This window comes from Phodopus roborovskii, unplaced genomic scaffold (genome assembly GCF_943737965.1).
Source record: "Phodopus roborovskii unplaced genomic scaffold, PHOROB, whole genome shotgun sequence".
In the NCBI taxonomy this organism is placed as follows: domain Eukaryota; kingdom Metazoa; phylum Chordata; class Mammalia; order Rodentia; family Cricetidae; genus Phodopus; species Phodopus roborovskii.
In genome coordinates, this window is record NW_026126447.1 from 7,754,529 (window position 1) to 7,777,625 (window position 23,097).

A 23,097-nucleotide genomic window follows, 5' to 3' on the forward strand; every position below is an offset into this window, starting at 1 on the left:
CCCTTTTAGAAAAAGAATTATAGTAGGAAGGGTAAAATGGATAACTATAGCAAACAATTCACTACCATTGCACTCTTTTATTTAGAAAAACACTTTCCTTTCTATGAAAAATACATGAGGTACACCTATACAGTATTATAATGAACAAAGTAAGATAATTAGTATTCCCATCTTTTTTTATCACTTCTATTTGAGATCTCAAACTCCTGTCTTCATAAATATGTAATGATGTGTGATAAATTGAATTCACCTTACTCTCCTACCTATGTCTTTATCCTAATTCCTTGAAACCATTATCCAGATCATCAGTTTCAACACCCTCTTATACCACTAATGGGGTTATGAGGTGAATCATTCATGTCTTCTTCAAGGGAAACATAGCTTTGTAATGGGCCATTCTGAAAATATAAGCCAGCATAATACAGTAAACTTTTACAAAACAGTTCTGGTCTTAGGCTTTGCCTCTCATATGTTCCAACATGATCTCATTATCTCACCCCAAGTCCATTTATCTAACCAGACAGTAAAACCATAGGGCCCAGATAATTATTCCAGCTGGGCAGTGGTGGCACATGCCTTTAATCCCAGCACTCGGGAGGCAGAGGCAGGCAGAACTTTGTGAGTGCAAGACCAGCCTGGGCTAAAGAATAAGTACTTTCTTTAGTACTTTAAAGGTTTTAAAGCTACACAAAGAAACCCTGTCTCCAAAAAGCATAAATAAATAAATAAATAAATGAATGAATGAATGAATGAATGAATGAATGAATCCAGATCTCTCATTGTTGAATTAAATGCACAAGCCTCATGGAGAAGCTAATAACACAGAACTGGACATCAGCAAGTTTCCCACCTTCTGAAGATCACAGACCACCTTCTTGATTGCTAACTTTTAATGTTACAAATGAAAGCAAATAATTGAAGCGCAGGGCCACAGATAGGGGCAGAAGGATATTTAAACGGCTTGGGCGAAAGAGGGGAGAACCAATGACTGGTTCTTGAGATGTTTATTAAACCATGATACAAACTGTAGACTGATCTAGGCCCTCTAGGGAAATGCCAGTTCTAAGAATAGGTTCAAAGCTTCAGTACAGCATGGTTCTGGCATAAGGTGCTTCCAGAATTCCACTAACCATGACCTCTAGTGAAACATGAGCTCTGGATAAGTTTCTTTAGCTATGAAATAGAGATGATACCCAACTTGGCAGGTTATAATAAGGACTAAATAATTTAATCTATGTCAGTGTACAGGGTTCCTGGCACTAATCCTTGCACACAAAATGCTACTTATTATTAGCCGAAGCCTTGGGTAATCCACAGGAAACAGAAGCCGTGTCTAAACTTTCCTAGTACAGAACAGAATTCTTTTCTCAAAGACCCAGTGTGTGTGTGTGTGTGTGTGTGTGTGTGTGTGTGTGTGTGTGTGTGTGTGTGTGTGTGTGTTACCGTGCTGGGGATCAAACTCAGAGCCTGGCGTATGTTAGGAAAGTATTCTATCACAGAGATATTCTTACAAACATTTTTAGTTATTTTTTATTTTTTGGAGACAAGGTTTCCCTGTGTTGCCCAATTTGGCTGTAATATTGCAATCCTCATGCTTTAGCCTCCAGGTACTGGTGCTATATAGCCTACATGACTAGCCTGATACTTTCAGAGTTCCTTTGTGAGTAGCTAAGTTAGGAAAAAAAAAAAAATCTAAGCCCAAATGAAGTCTATAACCCATGTAGCCCTGAAGGGAAACAATGTACTCCAATGTATGAACTTACCTGCTTTGAAAGATAGAGAGATATACAACCATCACACTCCAGCAGGACATCTGGAAACCCACTCACAAGGAAAACAACAATTATTATTGAAGTCCTTTATTCACTTACATAGTTATCCTTATCATCCACCTTCCTTTTTTTGATGTCACTGGAAAACTCTGGACCATTTCTGCGTTTATCTGTGCCTCTTAGGCTGTCTGGGACCAAGAGGGAATTACTCTGTAAGACAAAAAAGTACTAATAAAGGTTTCTTCCTAGGCTTCTTTGTATGACTAAAAACCCAACCTGGAAGAATTGTTTTAGAAACAGGATCCCAACATTCTGGCATCGCTGTTCAGTCACATGTCTTAAGACTCCAGTAGCAAGCATTTAGACAGAGCTTAAAAGAAACCCAATTTTACATCACACTCTTTAAACTCTGATGGATCCTTAGGGACCTATTCTCTAAAAATGTGCTTCTGTTTAGCATTGAGACACTTGCTGATTGTATGTAGATGTACTTTTATTCTTTTTCACTGCAACTTCTTGGTGAAGAATATGAATAGCCATTGAGCCCCGAGATCATTTTATTAGGCACAAATTCTGAGTGGAAGCCACCATGCAGTGTTCTAAGAAGGCACCAAAGGCAGGTGGGAGTAATATTAGTTCCTAACCTTTTCCACACAACAATAAAGGATTTCAAATTCTTTTAATTTACTGTTGAGAATAAGATCTGGCATTGTTAGCTAAAACTACCGAAATTTAATATCCAATGAGGAAATTTTAGTCAGTTGTGAATCTTTAATAGCAAAAGGAGCTCACACAAGTGGACTAATCTTTGCCACAAACCACACAGGACACTTTCATCAGCATATGCTGAATATGAATTGTTGACCCAAAGAGAACTGGCATTTTAGATATTTAGGGGTCACATGACATGACCTGGATGGCCCTTCAATTCCTATCTCCCCTCAGACTAAAGCAGAACATGTTATAAAGAGTTCTTTTAAGAGCTGGATTAGCATATGCAAGAGGGCAATTTGTTCAGTGATGTGTTTCTGCTCTGAACAATGCTGAATGAGCTATGCAAAAACTGCCTTTCACAAGGCCCAGATAACTCCAATTTCTGCCAAGATGCCTGAGAACTAAGCATGGGGGTGGAGACTAGGGTCAGCAATTATGCTACCTTTCCTGACACAAATGGTACACAACAATATGTACCAGAAACAAATGTTTATAGTACATTTTTAAAGGCTTTGGTTTACATTCCTAACCAGCTAGATATAATGAGCCAGGTGGCTGGCTCTCTAAGCTCCCTGGGATAAAACATGGACCCCACTTCGACAGTATTCCCAGCTCCACCACACACAGAAGAAAACAGAAACCTGGGGAACAGAAGACAGTTTGAAGCCTCTTGTCCCACTTTAGAGCTGATTCTAAAAACTGAGCTTTTTTTTTTTTTTATTCAAACAAAACAAATGGTCAGGAAGATTAAAGGTAGAGAGACCCACACAATTCAGTATGGAGAGGCGTAAAAGTCTACAGTGGCTGGGGCTGAGATGTAAGCAGATTGGATCCACCAACTAATTATAATTACCCCTTTAAAACACTCAGACTCCAATCAGGACCTATGGCTGGCAAAAGATGCAGAATTAATGCATATACATATATATATATGTATATATATACATATATATATATATGATTGAGTTCAGAATTAATGCATATAATATATATATATGATTGAGTTCTGGGCAACTTCAAAGTCTCTCCTGCAAAGTCAATGGTGATTGCTCAGAGACCACTCAGTCTAAACCCCAAAGCATTCTACACTTCTAAAGAACACAGTTTTTTTTTTTTTGCTGGGACAGTAACATTTCAGTGGCAGACCTTTATGGTTGCTATGCTTTGAGGCCTCTGCTTCTGTGAGTTAAGAACAATCTACTTCAATTTCCATTTCAGCAGTTTAAATGGGGCCTGTAACCCGAAAAGGTTTTGAAAAGTTCTGCAGTGCCTCCTAAATTTGGGCTAGGCTAGTAATTAACATCCTTGCTTACCTGATAATTAGCCTCATTCAACTAGCAGACTACAGTTACAAAACAAAGCATTTCTTTATGCCTTTGATGCTGTGAATTTAACTCAAAACAAAGAAGGTAGGCCAGAGAGGCCTGGAGAGTCACAGTAAGTCAGGTATCCTGGCCTCATGCTACTGCCAGATACCCACTGAGCTTTAAGTCCACTTTCCAAGGAAGAGGCCACACATCCTTGTAGCTTTGCTGCCTCCATGAGCAGTTTTTCTGAGTGTAATGCCCCACCCTAGTAGCTACACAGACAGCAACAGGCAATCTCAGAGTTCCAACTACTGCCCAAGATACTAGTTATCTTTGCTCTCTTAAAACTTAAAGTGACTTCCTGGGTACTGCTGAATTTCTTGTGATAAGGAAAGTACTGTTCTAGTATCCCACCTACTGCTAGCTCCTATGGCTGAAGATGGGACAATTATTTTGATGGTCATTTTAAATCACTGACACATGTACTAAAAGTAAATAAGTAAAAAATAAAATCTGAATACTGATTGAATGGCTGTCCCTTTTGTTCAAAATTTATCATTCTACATCAAAAGGTATCTACAGTCTACATTATCTAAAAAGCATTTAAGACAAGATTGCAAAACAATAAAGTTGAAATTGTTCCTAAAAAGCTTGTGGTGAGCTGGCCAAGCACTTGCCTAACATGCAAGTGGCCTTCAGATGAATCTACAACAATACAAGCGGGGAAAGAACAGTAATGCGTCAAACATAAAAGACAGCCAGATTCATGTATGGGAAGAGGCCAAGCCTACCTTTAAGAGACATCCTTTTCATTTTGTGTTTTACCTGGAATAGCAAATGTCCACACAGTAGAGATGACTGCCTAAGACTACCACTTACAGATTCAAAAGTACAATTACCTCTTCTTCTCCCAGGAAGGAAAATTCTAAACTTCATTTCTGAACAAAAAATATTTGTATCCAAATATATTGCTTAAACAAAACCAACAATAGCTCTTTAAGCTACTGCTGCACATTCTAATGTGATATACAAATGCCCGATACACGCTCGTTGATACTCCTTCCTTGCCATCAGTCACACAATCTCTTCATCTACCTGGTTTACAGACTTTCCACACCAAATGTGAATATACAAGAAAACAAAAACAGTCTACTTCTAAGTGAGCAGCAGATCTTACTGGGAAATATCATGTTATTCCTTTCTCTTTAAAAAAAAAAGCGGGGGGGGGGGCAAGAGAAATGCTCAGTGGTTCAGAGCATTTACTACTCTTGAATAGGACCTAGGTTCAATTCTTAGCATCTACCATTAGGAGGTTCACAACTCCCTGTAATTTCAGTTCCAGGGATTCCAATGCTCTGGGCCTCCTTAGGTACCTGTATACACACTGTACATACAAACTCAACTCATGCAGGCAGGCACACGCACATGGGCACACGCATGCACAAAGAATAAATAAATATAAACAAAATGTGTAACAAAAAATAACAGAGAAAAGGGGCTAAGGGAATGGTACAGTGAATAAAATGTTTACAATGTAAGCACAAGAACAGTGCACTTGGATCATTAGGACACTTATAAAAAAGCAGGGTGTGTCCTACCCAACACTGACAGATGGGTCACAGAGACAGGTGGAGCCACTGTAAGCAATGTTTACAAAAAAAACTAAAGTTCTGAAACTATGAAACTATAGTCCTATGTGCTGCTCACTGGCCCACCAGTCTCACTGAAATGGCCAGCACCAGCTTCATTGAGAGACCCTACCTCAAAAAACTAAGGTCGAGAGTGGCCTAAGAAGAAAGCCAAAGTCAACCTAAAGCCTACCCACACTCCCAGGTAAGCTCACCTCCACACACACACACACACACACACACACACACACACACACACACACACACTACCAAAAATGATATGACTTCCTGTCTTTCTACTCACACCCTACCACTAATGAGTTATGCTGTCCTATAGACAAGCATTGCACTGACATGCTGGCACAGTAGAGGGCTGGCTCTTCCCTGAGCTCACATTTTCAACATTTTAATTTAACACATAGAACTTATCAAAACAGACACCATTTTAAAGGATCCACCTGCCAGGCAGGTCAAGACTTAACATCAAGTCAGATTTTGGCCAACATGAGAACCAGAACCAGTGTTGTCATGCCAACAGGAGGGCTCTTGTCCCGGCCAAGACACCAGGCTGTCAGTTCACCTTGTACCTGATAAAATTAAAAAACCTACAGGGCTTCTCAAACATTGTCAACACCGGTCAGAATTCTATTCCGTCTTAAGAACTATAATTTTCAGGCTATATATTAAGTTTTAGTTTTAAAATTTTGTTAAGACATCAACAAAATCATTTTATTTATCTTATTTTTCTTAATAGGAATTCAAACTAGGATTTATGCAACCCACAGGAATATGGCAAACAGGAGCAAATCAAAGTCTGAAAACAATGTTTACAAAACAAACTAAAATTCTGAAACTATAGCCTTATGCACTGTATGTACATGCATATGCTCTGGAGCCAAGTGAGGACTAAGAGGAGGGACTTACTGCCATGTGAGAAAGAAAACAGATCAACCTTACTTCCTGACTTCCTTCTGTTTGTATGCAGAAACTACACAGGAAATGACTTGACTGGGAAAGGTTAAGAAGAGAGGTATACTACCCAACACAAAAAGGCTTCTTCCCTCAAAACAACCTGGGATTATTTCAGCAGAATAAATCTTGGGGTACCTGCACCAGCAGCAAGCAAATGAGTATTACAGAGTCCGTCTACCCACTGAGTATTACAGAGTCCGTCTACCCACACTACCCAAGTTCAGCTGTAAAGTTCTGCAAGAGAGGAGCTCCCAGTAACAAAACCTGGGATGGTGGCATAGTGGCCCAGGCCTATAGCACTCAGAAGGTATAGGCAGGCAATTCAGTTCAAGAACTGTCTGGGCTACATGAACATTTATATCAAAAATAATAATAATAATAATAATTACCCCCTCCCAAAGAAAACAACCTATGAGCACTCCTTTGAGGAGACACTGTCATAACAAGACCATCCTTCATAAAACACAGCAGGTTATTTTCTATTGCAGTAAATGGCTAAAACTAAGCAAGACAGTCTACAAAGTATTCAATCTAAGGCTAAAGGAGGGTCAACAATTTCTCAAAGTATCTAAACATCCAAATGCAATTTTACAACCATATTTTCCTATAAGAAAGTATAATATAAACATAGGCTAAGCCTCAAGGAAGCTTGGTGTTACTTTCTCTTGACCTGTCATGCATGCTGAGAACCACTATATAAAGCAGCAAAGACCCAGGTAGCTCTGATATGGATAAAAGTGGATCTTTATAGCCATGTTCCAAGAACTTTATTCTTTAGCAACTTATCAGCAGCGACCACACACATCTACTCAGAGAACCCTGGAAATTTAAATTAACGATATGTCTTGTGAATATTACATTTTTCAAAGACAAGCCTCAGAAGCCTCCATACACCTAACTTCTCAAATTTAAACTTTGAAACCATCAATAGGAAGCAGAACCACTCGTGGACACAGCATAATTTAGACAGGCTTTCCTAACATCAAAATAGCACAATTCCAATGGATTCTCCAACTGCTATACTGCTTCCCTTGGGAAATCCCCTGCCCTGCAGGACAAGTGTTTGTGTCAGAGGCACAGATTGGAGACTTGAGACACCTCATTTATCCTCAGTTACACTTAAACAAGACGGTGGGAACCTAATTTGATAGCACACTCACACTGACAATTAACTTCTCAGTGAACATTAAAACAATTAGGTAAAGATGCACCCCATCACATCTGTCTGCTGTTTCCATCTACACATGATGGCAATTAAGCCATCACCCTACACTATATTTCTACAGCAGTACAAATCAGTCATTCACATTTTCTTCTATCCACTTAAAAAAAAAAAAGTCCTTTAATTCATAACCATAGGGATTAACTGCTTGTCCAAAGCATAGAAAGTAGAAATGTGTCCACAGGGCATATACAAAACCTGCACACTCTGCAGCAGGACTGAAGAAAGCTAAAGCTCATCTGTCTCTCAGTTACATGCAGAATGTAGGTAATTTGTACCTGGACCACAGAGACCTATGCTGTAATGCAGTTGGGCTTTGCAAGAGATGAGAATGAGCCTGCAATATTGTACCTAGACATCACACATTAAACCACCAGACTATCACCACCTCTCAACCCTTCAAGTTGCCCTTTATACTTCTCCAGGTAAAGCAAAGCAAATTCACTCTGGAGTAGAATACATAAAAATAACCTAAATGACTTTAACACAATTATGCCCCCAACTCATAACCTAGAGTCAGCAAAGTCAGTGTGCCAAGCCTTTTCTTACTCAGTATTTTAGTGCCTTTCAGGTCTCTATAGCCCAGATATGAGAATCTCTAATCTGAAATGCAAAATTCCAAAGCTCTGAAATCTGAACTTTTTAAGCACGTTGGGCTTTCGAGCATTTTAGTTTTTAAATTTTTTAAGAGTAGGATATAAGTCTATAAATATTCCCAAATCTAAAACCCAGGTCTGAAACACTTTCAGACCCAAGCACTTCAGATAAGATACTCAAACTGTGTTTTCTAGTATAAGAAATGGCCCCACATTGAGAAAACATTAGGACAGTACCTAATCATTAGGATTTCTGACAGCACTTATGTTCACAGTTCATCTCAAACATGCAGATGTCATACTGGCTGCTGATCTGAATTTCCAATGGGGAAATACAAACATCACAATGACAAAGAGAAAGGGAAAAGAACCACATGCCTACTCACAAGGCCTGAATTATAAGATACAAACTGAAGCCTAAAACTGGCTATGGGTACTGGACAAATAGCTTAGTGGTTAAGAGCACTGACTCTTCTTCCAAAGGATTTGGGTTCATATCCTAGCACTTATGTGACAGCTTACAACCACCTCCAATGCAGGTTCCAATGCCCTCCAGTCTCTGAGGGCACTAGGCACACAGATGGTACACACAGTCAAACCACCTAAACAAACAAACAAAAAACCAAAACAACAAAACCCAACTGGCTATAGACAAAAGTTTTTGTAATAATCACGGTGGAACAGACCTAAATATTTTCCCAGGTAGGACAGACCTAAATGTTTTCCCAGGTGGCTTCAGCATTCATCTAATGAAAGAAGTTCCACCTGCACCTGTCACTAGCATACACCAACCCCAAGCACCTAAGATCATCAGGCCTGCCTCTTTCATGAGTTAGTTCAAGCAGAGATAAATTCTGCCAAAACAATTATGTGCCAAGTGGAAACTACTTAAGAACAGGTCACGTTTCCTATTGTGCCCAAGAGTTAACATTTTATAGGAGTCGTTTCAATTTTAGCCTGTATTTCCAAGCCATCTCTTCACAAATCCAGTCAAAATTTAATTTGTAAACAGGGAAAGAGTCTTTGCTTTCCTTGTTTACTTTCAACAAAGCTGAATTACTGTACTGAGCATGCCTTCTTGGTTGTATGAGCTCTGCTCTCCAACACTGCCATCCAGACAGATGGACCCTCACATGCAATGCACAACTTGTATTTTAAATTTTTTATAAAAGTATTTTTGTTTTCTGAGTATGTGTAGGTACCCTTCGGAGTAGGGATACACACCCACCATAGAACGCATGTAGCAGTCAGAAGGCAATTTGCAGATGTCAAGTCTCTTTCTACCATATGGGTCCCAGAGATAGAGCTCAGGTCATGAAACATTTTTTCCCGCTGAGCCATCTTGCTGGCTCTCCTGCTTGTATTTTAGAGGTAAGAAGTACCCACTTACTGGGATGACAACTGACCACTTATCACATCTACACTGTTGTACCATTTCTTTTTAAAGACATATACTTATTTGTTGCTTCTCTAATGCCAAGTACTTTCAAGTAGATGAGTTTAAGTGCTATGCCTTTTAGTCAAAATTTAATGCAAGTAACCTTGAATCAACCGATACATTTGTAATGATACACACACACACACACACACACACACACACAAACATAATTTTAAGCATCAATAGCATGGCAGGTAACAACATTTTCTGCTCTTGCATCCATGTTTGGTTCCTAGGGCCTACACAGTGCCTAACAGCTGTCTGCTCCAATGGGTCTATGCTTTCTTCTGGCCTGGTCAGGTAAGAGGTATGCATATGGTGTATATACATGTAGACAAACACTCATGCACTGAGTATGGCCTGCCTTCGGTATTGTTTATTTGTTCAAGAGCTGTATTTACCTACAAAAGCTTATAAATAGAAAGCAAAATGACAACAACAGGCATGATAGGCTCCTGCCTGTAGTTTCAACACTTAGGAGCTAAAGGCAGATGAATTGATGAGCTTACTGATAATTCTAATAACCCAAGTTTTATCCCTGAACCCACTTGATGGAGAGAATCCACTAGCACAAACTGTCCTCTGACCTCTCCATGTGCACCATGGCATACCTGTGCCCACATACATCTGCACACAAAATAAAAGAAAAAGATCAGGTAAGCAAAGAGCAGATTTTAAGAATTACATGTCAAATTTAAAATAAGAGCAGATTTTAAGAATTACATGTCAAATTTAAAATAAAACAATGACAACAAGGAAAATCCAATAGGTATGCTACAAGCCCTTCATGGTTATTACCTTCTGGCTCCTCCACTGGGAACATTCTGCTCTTAGTACGCTAATTTTTATGTTTTTACATTACAACATACTGCCTATATTAAGGTTCATTTGTTTTCTAACCTAAAAGCATAAACAACAAACTGTATAATACTATCATTGGAAGATAAAGATGAAATACCTATCAGACAGCCGTAAGCCATGCCCCATTTCCTCTGGGTCTGGCCATTTTCACATGTGATTTAAACTATATGAATATAAAAGAACAGGAAATAATAGCAGTAAGGAGTCGGTGTACTCATGCCTCAAGTTGTCTTGAATTAGACTGAAGAAACCTCTCCCTCCAAAAAAAGGCATCAGAGAGTTTCACCAATCTCTTCACATAAATGTTCTTCAAGAACGACAAATAGAAGCAACTGTATAAGATTGGATACAGAGGCTTATCAGAACCTAGAAATTTCTTTTAAGCCAGCATTAGAGATATTTGCAAATATGAAAAAGCAAATTCATTCATTAAAAGTCCTTTTTAAAGAAAACATTGCTTTTTCTTTAATATTAAAAAATAATTAGTATAACTAAGTAGCTCTGTACCTATCTTTTTTTAATTTTTATTCTAATCTTGTAAATGTCAAAGTACATCACCAAGAGAAACAAATCCTCAGGGGTTCTCAGTAATTTTAATTAAAAAGCAGAAACACTGAGTCAGATAAGTTTGAAACCATCAGCCTATAGCAACAACCTTCATCTCTCTGGTGAAAGAAAACAGCAGCAAAAAGCTAAGTAAACTCAGATAAACTCAGATTCACAACTCTAAGCACTTAATCAAATTCAATTTTATGCCAAGTTGAGAAACTACTTGATTTTATATAACTGCATCAAAAACTACCTTAGGTAGACAGAACAATTTAACTCCTCTACAGACTAACTAAAGTTTGGCTCCAGTTAGTGTACTTTCCTCATTTTATCTCACCACTCAAGACTGTGCAGTTATTATGCAGGAAGAACCACAGATATACATACATATACTTCTAAGCATGTCAAAAATCTGACACATTCAAGGACACAAGTCATCACTTCTTTTATATTATTCTGTAGACTGGTGTGTGCCTGATATCCTCCACATTTCTATGAAGTTCACTGACTCTAATAAACACTTAAAAATAATCCATAGTAACCTAAAACTCATGAACTGTTTTATATTCCTTTAAGGATGCAATTAGAGAGAGGGACTACTTGAAAGGAGGAAGGAGACACAAAGAGAAATGAAGGACAGGGTGACAAGTCAATATGAACAAAGTAATGCACATAAGCCTGAAAAAGTCATAATGAAACCTATTATTGTCTGTGCTAACTAATTTAAAAGAGTATACAACTGATGCCCTCCTACCACACCCTTTCCTCCTAGAAATATCAAGTACTTGTATGCTCTTTCAGCCAAAACTATGAAGTGGCCATTGGAGAAATTGCATACAGGCAAGGCTTCTAGCAGCTTCAGCATGAAAATCTGTCCATGCAGAAAGTATTTCTGAGTCCTGAGCCAATGGAAACACTTGCAGAGCTGTGACATCACAGTTGCATCTTTTAGCATTTCTGTTACCTGTCCTGTCCTTGATAGGCAAAATAAATGCCTTCAGTGTACAGCTACACACTCCTAACTGTAGATGCCTTATGTGTAGGGAGCACTGAATGAATGCTTTCACTTAAGGTTTAAGAGCAGTTAAGAGAGGAGACACATATTAAATTAGAAAAGGCAAGAAAAATGAATTCTGATGACCATGCAACCCATTCCTTCACCACATCTGTTGATTTTATAGGTTCAAAGCCGGGATTTTAGAATGTTGTACTCTACTGAATGAACATGGAAGAAAAGATGACAATCTACAATGAAACCAAAATAGCAAACCATAAAGGTTACTTCATAAATCAAAGCCAATTTACTCAACCTTATACTCTTGTCTGCCAGGAATTTTATTTCTCAGTTAAAGCTTTTGTCTGTCTTCTTCCCTTCCTCCTGAAACTACCTAGAAAATCCTATGCTAAAATAATTTAAAACCTAACTATATCTCCATTTAATAAATGTCCATACCCCTCACGTGGTGGGAGATCCTGAGCTTGTCAAAGTGCAATCCTCTTCCTAAACTCTCAAGAAAAGTCTAAGATGTTGCCGCACACCTGTGACCCAGGGCCTATAATGTGAGACATAGTTCATGATTTTGAGGGATGTTTGTGTAGCTAAAGACAGCTGCCACCAAGCCTGGCAATCTGAGTTCAATTCCTGGGACCCACATTGTGAAAATAACAGAATCCCAAGTTTTCCTCTGACCTACACCCACAACCATTGGTGGGGGAGGGATTTTGGAGATAGGTATTAAACAGTATTGGGAGCAAGTTCCAAGATATACATGCACCTTCCATGCATGAGGTCCTAGGTGCAATTCTCAACACAGGAAGAAAAGGAAGAAAGGAAAAAGAGAAGGGAGGGAGTGATTTAAAATTCCGTGTCCTGGAATTCTTTTCTAAGCATGCTGGGATGGGCAACGTATTTCTGTACTTAGAAATGGGGATAAACAGGAACAATCTGGAGGCTAAACAGAGCTTTCACTCTGCATCCTTAAAATGTGTCTTCCCACCATCAACTGGCATGTACAAGCACCGTGCAAGCATTCAGCAGATGAAAGGGTGTGTGTGCGCCTCAGGCTTGTGAAAAGACCAGTTCTGTAAACACAGGGCCCTGTCTTTGAAGCTCCATGATTTTAAGAAGTTATCACTAGATGCCGTAGATGCAGTCTTAAGTCTAAAGGAAATTTAAGATCAAGTTTACACTTGAACCACCAATATGAAAAAGAAGAAGAAGAAGGAGGAAGAAGGAAGAAGGAAAGAGGAGGAGGAAGAGGAGGAGGAGGAGGAGAAGAAGACAGACATGGGAAAACTAGCAACTAAGATGTTTTCACAGAGGCAAACTGTTTAGATGGAAGGAGCAGTAATTTACATATGGGAATAACTGCAAATGTGATGTTAAGATAAAAATGAATATTCTTTTAACTACGTGCAACCTAGACTCTGCATATAATGCATACTTAAGCACTTCTGGGCTATACACTGAGCAGTAAAGAATCACAACAAACGATTTGACTTCTAAAGCAGGCACCTCTCCTCAAAGGCCAGGTTTTTAAAAGACGAGAGGGCAAGTACTCACAAAAACAAACCGATTTTTAAAAAGAAAAAAAGGAGGAACCCAGGTCACTACACACGGGGTGTCTGTGTGTCTGCTTGGTGCTTGTGTTCGAAGAAAGGCAGCTTGGGGGCGCAACTGGGTCTGTGTGCATGTGCAACAGGCGCTGGGGTACTTACCGTGCCCGGCTCTCTGTCTGCTCCCGAGGTTACCAAGAAACGCACAGACACGCCCGTTCAGACACAGAGGCAAGAACAGAAATAAAAAAAGGGGGGAATAATTAGAACACAGGCCCCAGGAAGTTTTAAAAATGGCTTTATTTATATAAGTCATTGCACATTCCTAATACAGTGATTTCCTGAAAATTACAGTATTTTGTAAACATAAGATTTACAGTTTAACCATACACAAAGCCTATTTTTAATTTCTTGACAGAATAAATTACTTTTCTTCAAAAAATTAGTCAAGTGCAATTTGCCCAATATTTAATGCATACTAGGATTAAAGCCTACAAAACTAGTAACAGATGCAACTGTCAAGCCTTTCATTTGAACACATTCACTTTCAAATTTAACTTCTTATTTCACCCCATTTAACAAACATCACTTTCTTTGAAAATTACCCAATTAAGCAGTTAACAGTTCTCCATAATATGGTACAGGCCACTGGCATTAAAAAGGCAGTTACCAAGATGTCAAGATGCCTGCAGGCTAGCAAGACAGAAAAACCCACAGCTGCCCACAGCAAACCTTGGAGAGTGGCAGGGTGAACTGAGTGTCAGTGGAAATTCAACAGCTCCCGTTATCTCACTCTGTGTGTGGGGCTGGGGCTTTCCACAGCGAGGCACAGCTCTGCAGCACTGTCTGAGTATGAGAGCAAAGCCTAATCTGGCTTGCCCGGCCTCTCACCTCTGTGGCGTTCTGCATCATGGTGCTTCTTGTCATCTTTTATTGCCAAGTGAGACTGCCCACTCAGAGCACTAGACAGCGCTAGAAGGCTGGCACTGCCCCCAAGGGGCGGGATGCCAGGAGGCTGAAGTCCTGAAGGGTGAGGCGTGAGAGGTACGGGGGGTCCATGGCCATGAGAGAGATGCTGAGCTTGCAACTGCTGCTGCTGTTGGCAGTGGTTGGAGGAGGAGGAAGGGCAGGAAGAGGAAGAACAAGAGGAGAAAAAGGAAGAAGAGAAAGAAGAGCAGAAGGAGGTAGGAGAAGAAGAGTAAAAGCAAGAGGAGGAAGAGGAGGAAGAAGAGAAGGAAGAAGAGGAACAGGAGGAAGAGGAAGAGAAGGTGGTGGTAGTAGTGGTAACAGAGAAACCATCCAGGAGAAAATTAGAAATATCAGAAGATGTAAGAAAGAACCAGAAATTGGACACAGAGAAGGGAATGGAGACAGAGGTAGGAAAGAGGAAATGAGGTTAGTGCTTTCAACTCATCAAAAGCTTTTGCCCCTTAGTACTCACCCCCAGCCAATCCCAAAATCTAACCCTAGATGCTATACCTGCTACTTTATGCTATAACCAACCTGGACAACGAGACTTCATTATTAGGCAAGCCTGGCTACTTTAAAAGATTCACATATGGATCTCATCTACATCTAAGTGCCTCTAAGGAGGAACTCCAGTGTGTCACTGAATCTAAGTTGTGCACTGATTCTGAGTTGATTGCAGTATATCAGGGGACATGATAAATATGTCATAATGAAGAACCACACTATTTAGAAGATGAGAACATAACATTAACTATCACAATGATGCTGTCAGTGAAAGCCAGAACTCAGAAAGCAAGAAGTGCTGGCATTTGGAGGACACTGTGCTTGTGTCTTTAACTCACCAAGCCCTCCAAGAACTGTAAGGAAGCAATGGCATCCCCATTTCTCAGAAGCAACCAAACTCCCAGGCACCAGGGACTTGATGAGGCCACTAGGGTGAAGGGAAGTGTCAGTGAGCTCTGCAGCTTCCCCCACACTACTCTACACAACACTCTTCAAACTGTTGCAAGAAACCCTGGAGTCAATTCCTTCTGGCCATTTCTTTCACCCAAACCTCCTTCCTAAAATGCAGTCTCAGGTACCTCTGCTTCATTACAGAGCAGTGCTGAGATCAACAGGTTGGAAGCTTGAGAAACATTCTTCTGACTGCAGAGTTCTAGAAGGCCTCAAGTGCCCCATTCCCAGGTTCCTTTCCTGGTGCTCACTTTGCCTCTACTACTCAAACCATTCCAGAAGTTATAAACTTGTCCACAAGAAACCACACTCTTGTTCTTATGTATTATTTAGGCAAGTATACAAGAAATGACCCTGAACCATCTATCTGAATGTGTCTCAGCTGTCCAATATAGAATTTGGTTTTGACAGTAAAAACAGCTAAATCTCAGTGTCTAAGGTGTAATGTTAGAAAATGCTGGAGATTCTAATCCATGTTCATTTCTCAGGACTGAATTGCTTGTTTATGTAGTGCCTAGTTCTCATTGGAACACACAGGACACTGAACTCTTCACAGCTGAGTTCAGTAGCTTCCACCCACACAAGAAATTCATTTTTAATTTCATTTCAGATGTGCATTCTAACCTTCAAGAATAAACCAAAATCAACATCTTAATCATGAAAACCAATGGATTTTTACAGTAAATTTTCAACCATTCTCAGCACCCTTAAAAATCTTTAGGAGTCCACCTTCTTTTCAAACAGCCACTCCTTCCTAAGAGAATTAGTTTTAATTAGAGGGGTAAATGGGAAAACAGGTGAGGTCCAAGCAGACAACATTAATAATGTTCTTGGAAATTATTTATAGATTACTCATTCTCCCCTTGAGATCACAATCACAGTTTCTTTACATGTAAAAACACCTTGCCATCATCCAAAAGACACTAATTCTTGCTCTGTCACCTTTTAAGAGCTCGGCAACAGTGAGACATAAAGCTGAAGAAGCTGGCAGTAGTAGCATCTCGGTCCGCTAGGCATGCTCATTAGCACTTAATTAGGAACGAGACACCTGCCACAAGAAATGTGCTTGGAGGAGGATGAAGAACAGGTCTGCCTTACTAGCAATTACTATCATTACGTGGCGAGCACGAGCCACGTCCAGTTTCGAAGAAGCAGTGAAGCGAACACAAGCCTGCCTCGGGTCATTAGGCATAGCACTGATTAGAGGGAAAGAGACTGCACAGAGCAGAACAGACAACCACAGCATGACACTCTTCTTACCACTCTGCAAACTTGCAGCATGTAACCACTGGCTAAGCACCTCAGAGACAGATTTTAGTTGGCAGCAAATCTGTGCTAGGGAACACGTATTGACTCCACTCCCACCCCACCCCCAAATTCCAGGCTAACGTTAAGTACAAAACAACAACAACAACAAAATAACAAAGGTAGAAAGCAGATTATAACACACTACGAAAGAGGGCTGTTCTTACATAACAATGCATTTTGCCATAGCTGTGAAGTAGCTACATATGGTTAAACCTAAGAGTTGGGGTAATGGGAATAGTCAACAGACTAACTAGTCCCAGAGACCTCCCACTTCTACCCTGTCTTATTTTCTCCAAGGCCTGCCTAAAGGTAACTGGGCTCATCCATCCTTGGCTTAGGAAACTTAGAAAACAAAATATTTTTTATTAATAAAATTATATAATTTTTAAAGCAAAATATGTAGTAAGACTAAAAAAAATAAAAAGATGGGTCACAGCCATCAAGATCCTCTAGATTCCAAAAAGTTGGCTGCATGCTTCCCATGCTGCCTCCTGAGCCACTGTAACATTTTCATGTTCATTATCCCATCTGAGCCCTCATCTACTGGAGGATGTTTAGGCACTGGACTCAAAGAAGTATGACACAACACTCAGAGCCACAGCATTAGAACTTTTTAAGCTACCTAAAACAAGGTCAAGTTCACACTTGTAGCACAAGGGAGAAAGATAACTTTTTCTCCTAGTGTAGCCAAGATGAATGCTCTTGAAATCAGAATCCCATGTACTCAGTCACAAATCCACTTTTACCATTAAGTCCAAGGGCAGTGACAAACACAAGCTAGTTCTTAGATTTCATAATTACAGTTCCTCTCAGCCCCGCTTCTCAATGCTTGTTCTGATATCCCTGCTCTCTTCCAAGGAGACCTGTAAAAGACAATCAAGTCCCCAGACACAGCAGTGGCCTTTCTTCCAAAAGTAGATATTTAATACTGGAAAGACAAAGGGGGTCTTCAGATAAAACATTTATCTGCAGGACTCACATCAGAATACATTATTTTTAGAAGGGCAGCCCACACCTGACTCCATATGTTACTAAAGGTACATTTTCTCTCAACAAAGTTTCCAAAGACAATCTGGTACATATCACCCTAACCCAGAGCAAATGCAAATGCAGCAACACCATTTAAGAATGAATGTGTCTTAGGCCAAATACAATACTGGCATTGCTAGATAGCCAAACAACACTTCTGCCATTTAGAAAAATTTTATGCACCTGTCCTCCCCAGACCCAAATGTCCCCTGTCACTTTTTTATTTCAATATAACAGACAGCAAGGATGGAATAACTCAAACTCCTATCCAGGCACTAGAATTTTTTATTTTAAGTAGGACGTTTAAATTAATGCTTACAGGTTTATACTACATAGAGGCAGAAGAAAAACAGTGTATCTAGTTGTCATTTTAAAGCAGAATTTTAAAGCCTGGGATAGGGCTCAATGATAGAGGGAATCCTGGCATGTTCATGCCTATTCAATCTCCAGCAGTGCAAACACATACAAGATGTTTTTGAAGAGCATGGTTTTTCCAATATAGCACATTCCTCTGGCTATCACCCAAGACCAGTGGCTCTCAAACAGAGCAACTTGACAGGGACATCTGGCACATCTGGAGACATGAACAAATGGGAGGTGATTGCTACTCACATCCTGTGTCTGAAGAAAGATGATGTTAAACATCCTTCAGTATACAGTGAAATGGTTTACCAGACGATCAGGGGATACCAAATGCCACCAGAGCTTAAAGAAACTGGTCATTGCTGCTTTTCACCTACTACTTCCAAAGTGATTCTGAAAATTGCCATTTAAAATATAATGATTTTCAATACTCAAACATTAATTGTCATCACCATGCAAGTCCCTTGTCACACCTCCAAAACCAAAATATCTAAGAGCTGTCAATATAGCAATGTAGGTAAAGGCCCCTGGAAGCAAGCCTGGTGACCTAAATTCAATTCTAAGAACCAATATAAGGGTAGAAGAAAAGAAGCAACACTACAAGTCATTTTCTGACTCTCCACTGGAGCTCTGTGTGCATACACTACACAACACCCATGTCATGCACACAGCATCCATCTAACAGTCAAGGCCCATTCTTAGCATCTGCCAGGCTAGGGCAAGACTTGATACCAACCTACACAGGAAGACTAGGCTCAAAAAGCAATAACCAATAAACCAATAAACAAACTAGGAGCTAGGAATGTAGCTCAACTGGATCTCTAGCACCAAAACAAAACAAACACTGATGTGGTGATGTACATTTGTTATCCCAACACTTGAGAAGACAGAATGTTCAGGCATTTAAGTTTATTCTTCACTGGATAGTGAGTTCTATGCCACCCTTGGTCACAAAACAATAAAAATTAAAGGAAATCTGCTTTACAAAGCTGATCTTACTAACAACTCAAAAAAAAAAAAAAAATCAAACTATAAAGACGGGAAGAAAGAAAGGACCATTGTAAAAGGGGATACCCTGAAAATTTCCAGAGTGTTTTGACACCTAGAAGAAAGTCAGTAAAGTGTCAATTTGCTCTGACTGAAAGAATTGGGAACAGGTTGAGTGAGAGATGTAAGCAAACACCAAATCCTGAATTAAGGATCCTGGAAACCCACAAGAAATAAAGTAACCTCACCCATATCATTCAAAAAGAAGCAGAGAGTAGAGTGGTAGGTGGTCACCAGGGGTTGGGCAAAATAGGGAGATTGTAGTCAAATGATTCTAAGTTTAAATTTATGTAAGATAAGTTCTGGAAATCTCATATTGAGCATTGTGGCCACAGGAAGAGATCTCAAGTGCACATAAAAAACATATGTACAGAGGTGACAAACATGTTCATCAGCATGATAATGATAATATCAAAAGTGTTGTTAAATATATGGAATTTTTTATTTGTCAATGGTATTCCAATAAAGCCAAAAAGGCAAAAGACAGTGACAGAAGCAGAAATGATGCCATACACATAGAAAGAGATCAGGGTGAAGAGGCACACTTCTGAATATTTGCTATCTTCACTCTTCCTGAATTTTGCTGAAGGCCAACTCATTTGTATAACCACTACACTGTCTATCCTGCCTTCACTGCCCAACTTATGACTAATCTCTAGTACTTAGAAAGGATCTGAATTAGAACACATTTTTAAAAGCCATGTATAGGTAAATCTACTTCAAAAACCATACACATATTAAAAGAACACACATTCATCAAAACCTGAAAGGAGCTATAATTTAAAGACAGAAAAAGCAAGCAACGTCTTTACATACAGAGTAGCTAGATTCTACAAAATAGACAAGGTCTGAAAATGTATCATAAAGAAACTGGAATCCACATGCATTACTGGAGATGTAAAATGGTGCAGGCATTTTGGAAAATAGATGGGAGGTTGGGAATTAAATATTCAGCTACCTATGACCCACAAACTCCAAGGTTTACTCCCAACACAAGAAAACAAATCTACATTAGAAACTTAAAAATAGGATCAGAGATAATCTGCTGTCGAGCCTGACGATCTGAATCCTATCCCAGAGACAAACATGGTTAAAGGACAGAAATCAACTTATTCTCACACAGCTGGATTATCATACAGCCAACAAGTAGACACAACCTGATCATCCACCAAACTTATAATGGACAAATAAAGGTGCTAAGTAGATGCAACATATTTAAAAAAAAAAATGACCAAAACCACCAACTATAACACTCTTGTCAAAGTATTTCCCTAACATACACATAGCCTGGAGCTGATCCCCTGCACTGTGTAAAACTGCCATGGTAGAGCATGCCTAAAATCCCAGCACTCAGAAGGTAGAGAAAAACCCTGTTGTCCTTTTCTTTAATTTGTTACTTCCTTTTAAGCTACTAGTGTTAGAATAACCAACTGTAACCACAGCGCTATCAGCAACTACAAGAGCCACAACCAAGAGGGAATTCTGTTCCCTCAGGCATGGACTCTTTCAAAGCTGTGAAGGGAAGTACTTACCTAAATCTCTGTTCCTCTAAAGAATTCAAGATTCAAAGGCTGAGGTGGAATTCTGCTCCTCAGAGAGGCTGAATAGGAAATAACTCACCTTCTCTTTCTCCCATCTCTCCCAAAGTCCTCATCCTTAAAAACCCTTCTCCACAGGCCCCTCCCTACTACTTCCTGTCTGCTAGTTGCCAACTCAGCCTCCTAACCACAGGTAAATTTATTTATTCAAACGCATCTTTGTATCATTAAGTAAATGTTCCAGAGCATAAACAAAAGAAACACACATTAAAATATTATAAAACAACCCTGTGCTAAGTAAAATAAGCCAACTATAAATGGCTACATATTATATGTATTTATTTTTATACAATATCCTCAAAAGTCAATTAGTGGCCATTAAGTGTTAGAAGACATGGGAAGTTTCTTTCAGTTAGCGATCAAAATATCTTAGAATTACATAGTGATAGTTGGATATACTAACTAATGAACTGTTTGACGTAATGGATCAATTTAATGTGAACTCTATCTCAATTTTTAAAAGAAACCATATACATATTTAATCTCTAAAATGGGATACTCTACTTTCTATGGAAGTTTCTCCCTCTTAAAAACATGCTTAATCATGAAATGTCTTATACCAAGAAATCAACTAAGATTCATACAATAGCGCCTGGCAGGGAAATTTAAAAAAAAAAGAACCAGAAACATTTCTAGTACCTAAAATGTGTATTAACTGTGGGAAAATTCATACAGCAAGGCCAATTCCAGATCTATTTGAGATACTAGATAGTATTCTATTAAGGAAAAATAGTAATAATAATAAACTAACAAAAATATCAACTGGCTTAACTCAGAGGACCAGCATACACAGAAAATGATTTTCTAGTTGGGTGTGGTGATACACACACCTGTCATCTTTATACGAGAGAAGCAAAAGCAGGTAGATATGAGTCAAAGGCCAGCCTGAACTATACAGTGAGACCATTTTATGAGGGAAGAAGGGATTGGGGCCAGGAAAGGGTAGGACTTTCATACAATGTTGCCTCTGATTATTTAATAAAGCACTATACTATTGGAATTTAGAAGGTTTACATCTTTAGAACTAGAAGATTCCCATTTATTGTTCCTTTGCAGTCTCCTCCAACTAACAATATACCCACTCTTCTAGAAAGGCACTTAAGGCTGTATTACAGAAGGGCTTTCCAGGGATTAGTTCCTTAGTCTTATTCTTATAAGAAGCTCATCCTCTTTAAACTTCATACACTACAATCTCATTGATAGCTAACAGCTATAGGTAAAGGAGAAAGACAATCCAACAGTTTGTTAATCCCTGGACCAATCATCTCATGTAACAGTAGTCTACAATTACTATTTGTAATTGTAGCAATGGCAGTGCTTTTACACGGCTAAATCACATTATAAGGCAATACATTCAAGGAAACACATGAAACAAATTCATGAAAAGGCCATGGTGATAGATGGGAAACTGGAGCAACCATACACACAAAAACACATCCAAGGGCCTGGGCAACTACATGCACAAATCTATCCAAAGCACTCAGAAATGAGACATCCAAAACTACAATTACTAAGGTCTCCTCCCTCTTAAGATACACAGCCATCCCATATACAAACACATACACGTATTACACAACTCAAGCACACAATCCTCCAAGCTTTTTTTCTGCTTTATATGAGGTTGTTTTCAGGTACAGAGCTATGCAGTAGAAATATGTACAAATCTAAGCAATAACTGAAGCCATCCTGGTCTTCATAGGAATTGTATGAATGAAATATAAGTCACACTGTATCCAAATAGATTATAAAGAAAAAGTAAGGTTCCCTAGATTAGCCTCAAATATGTTGAGTTCCCAGAGTTTAGGTACTGCATTGAAACTGTTCAAATTTTCTTATGCAGTCAACAATGAGGCCAAAATCCAAAAGAGCTATTGTTTTGTAGATAGGAAAGATAATCTCTCCTATAAATCTCAAAATCACATTAATAGAATATTATTCTGTTGAGTATGAAAAACAACACTGCTCTGCCCTAATTCTTGTCTCCATCTGTCCTTCATTTTCAAGCTAAACAGATAGCTAGAGGAGTAGCTCAGTAGTAAAATGCTTGTATAGCACATTCAAGGTCTAGGTTTGCAGAGACAAACTGATAGTAGGACAATGGCAGTGCTTTTACACTGCTAAATCACATTATAAGGCAATACATTCAAGGAAACACATGAAACAAATTCATGAAAAGGCCATGGTGATAGATGGGAAACTGGAGCAACCATACAC

General features: G+C 39.2%; 1 protein-coding gene across 13 annotated transcripts in view; it reads right to left on the bottom strand.

The window, feature by feature from the left end:
* The window catches only part of Tle1 (TLE family member 1, transcriptional corepressor), an 87,255-nt gene that overhangs the window by 25,921 nt on the left and 38,237 nt on the right, over nt 1-23,097 (bottom strand). For 7 of the 13 annotated variants that reach the window (XM_051188051.1, XM_051188048.1, XM_051188047.1 and 4 more), the window contains 3 exons: nt 14,507-14,711; nt 13,778-13,794; nt 1,872-1,982 (listed from right to left, as the gene is read on the bottom strand). In XM_051188051.1, coding sequence (XP_051044008.1) covers nt 1,872-1,982; nt 13,778-13,794; nt 14,507-14,711 — 333 coding nt within the window. The remainder of the gene's footprint in view (nt 1-1,871; nt 1,983-13,777; nt 13,795-14,506; nt 14,712-23,097) is intronic. The other 6 variants (XM_051188054.1, XM_051188050.1, XM_051188043.1 and 3 more) reach the window with 3 other exon arrangements.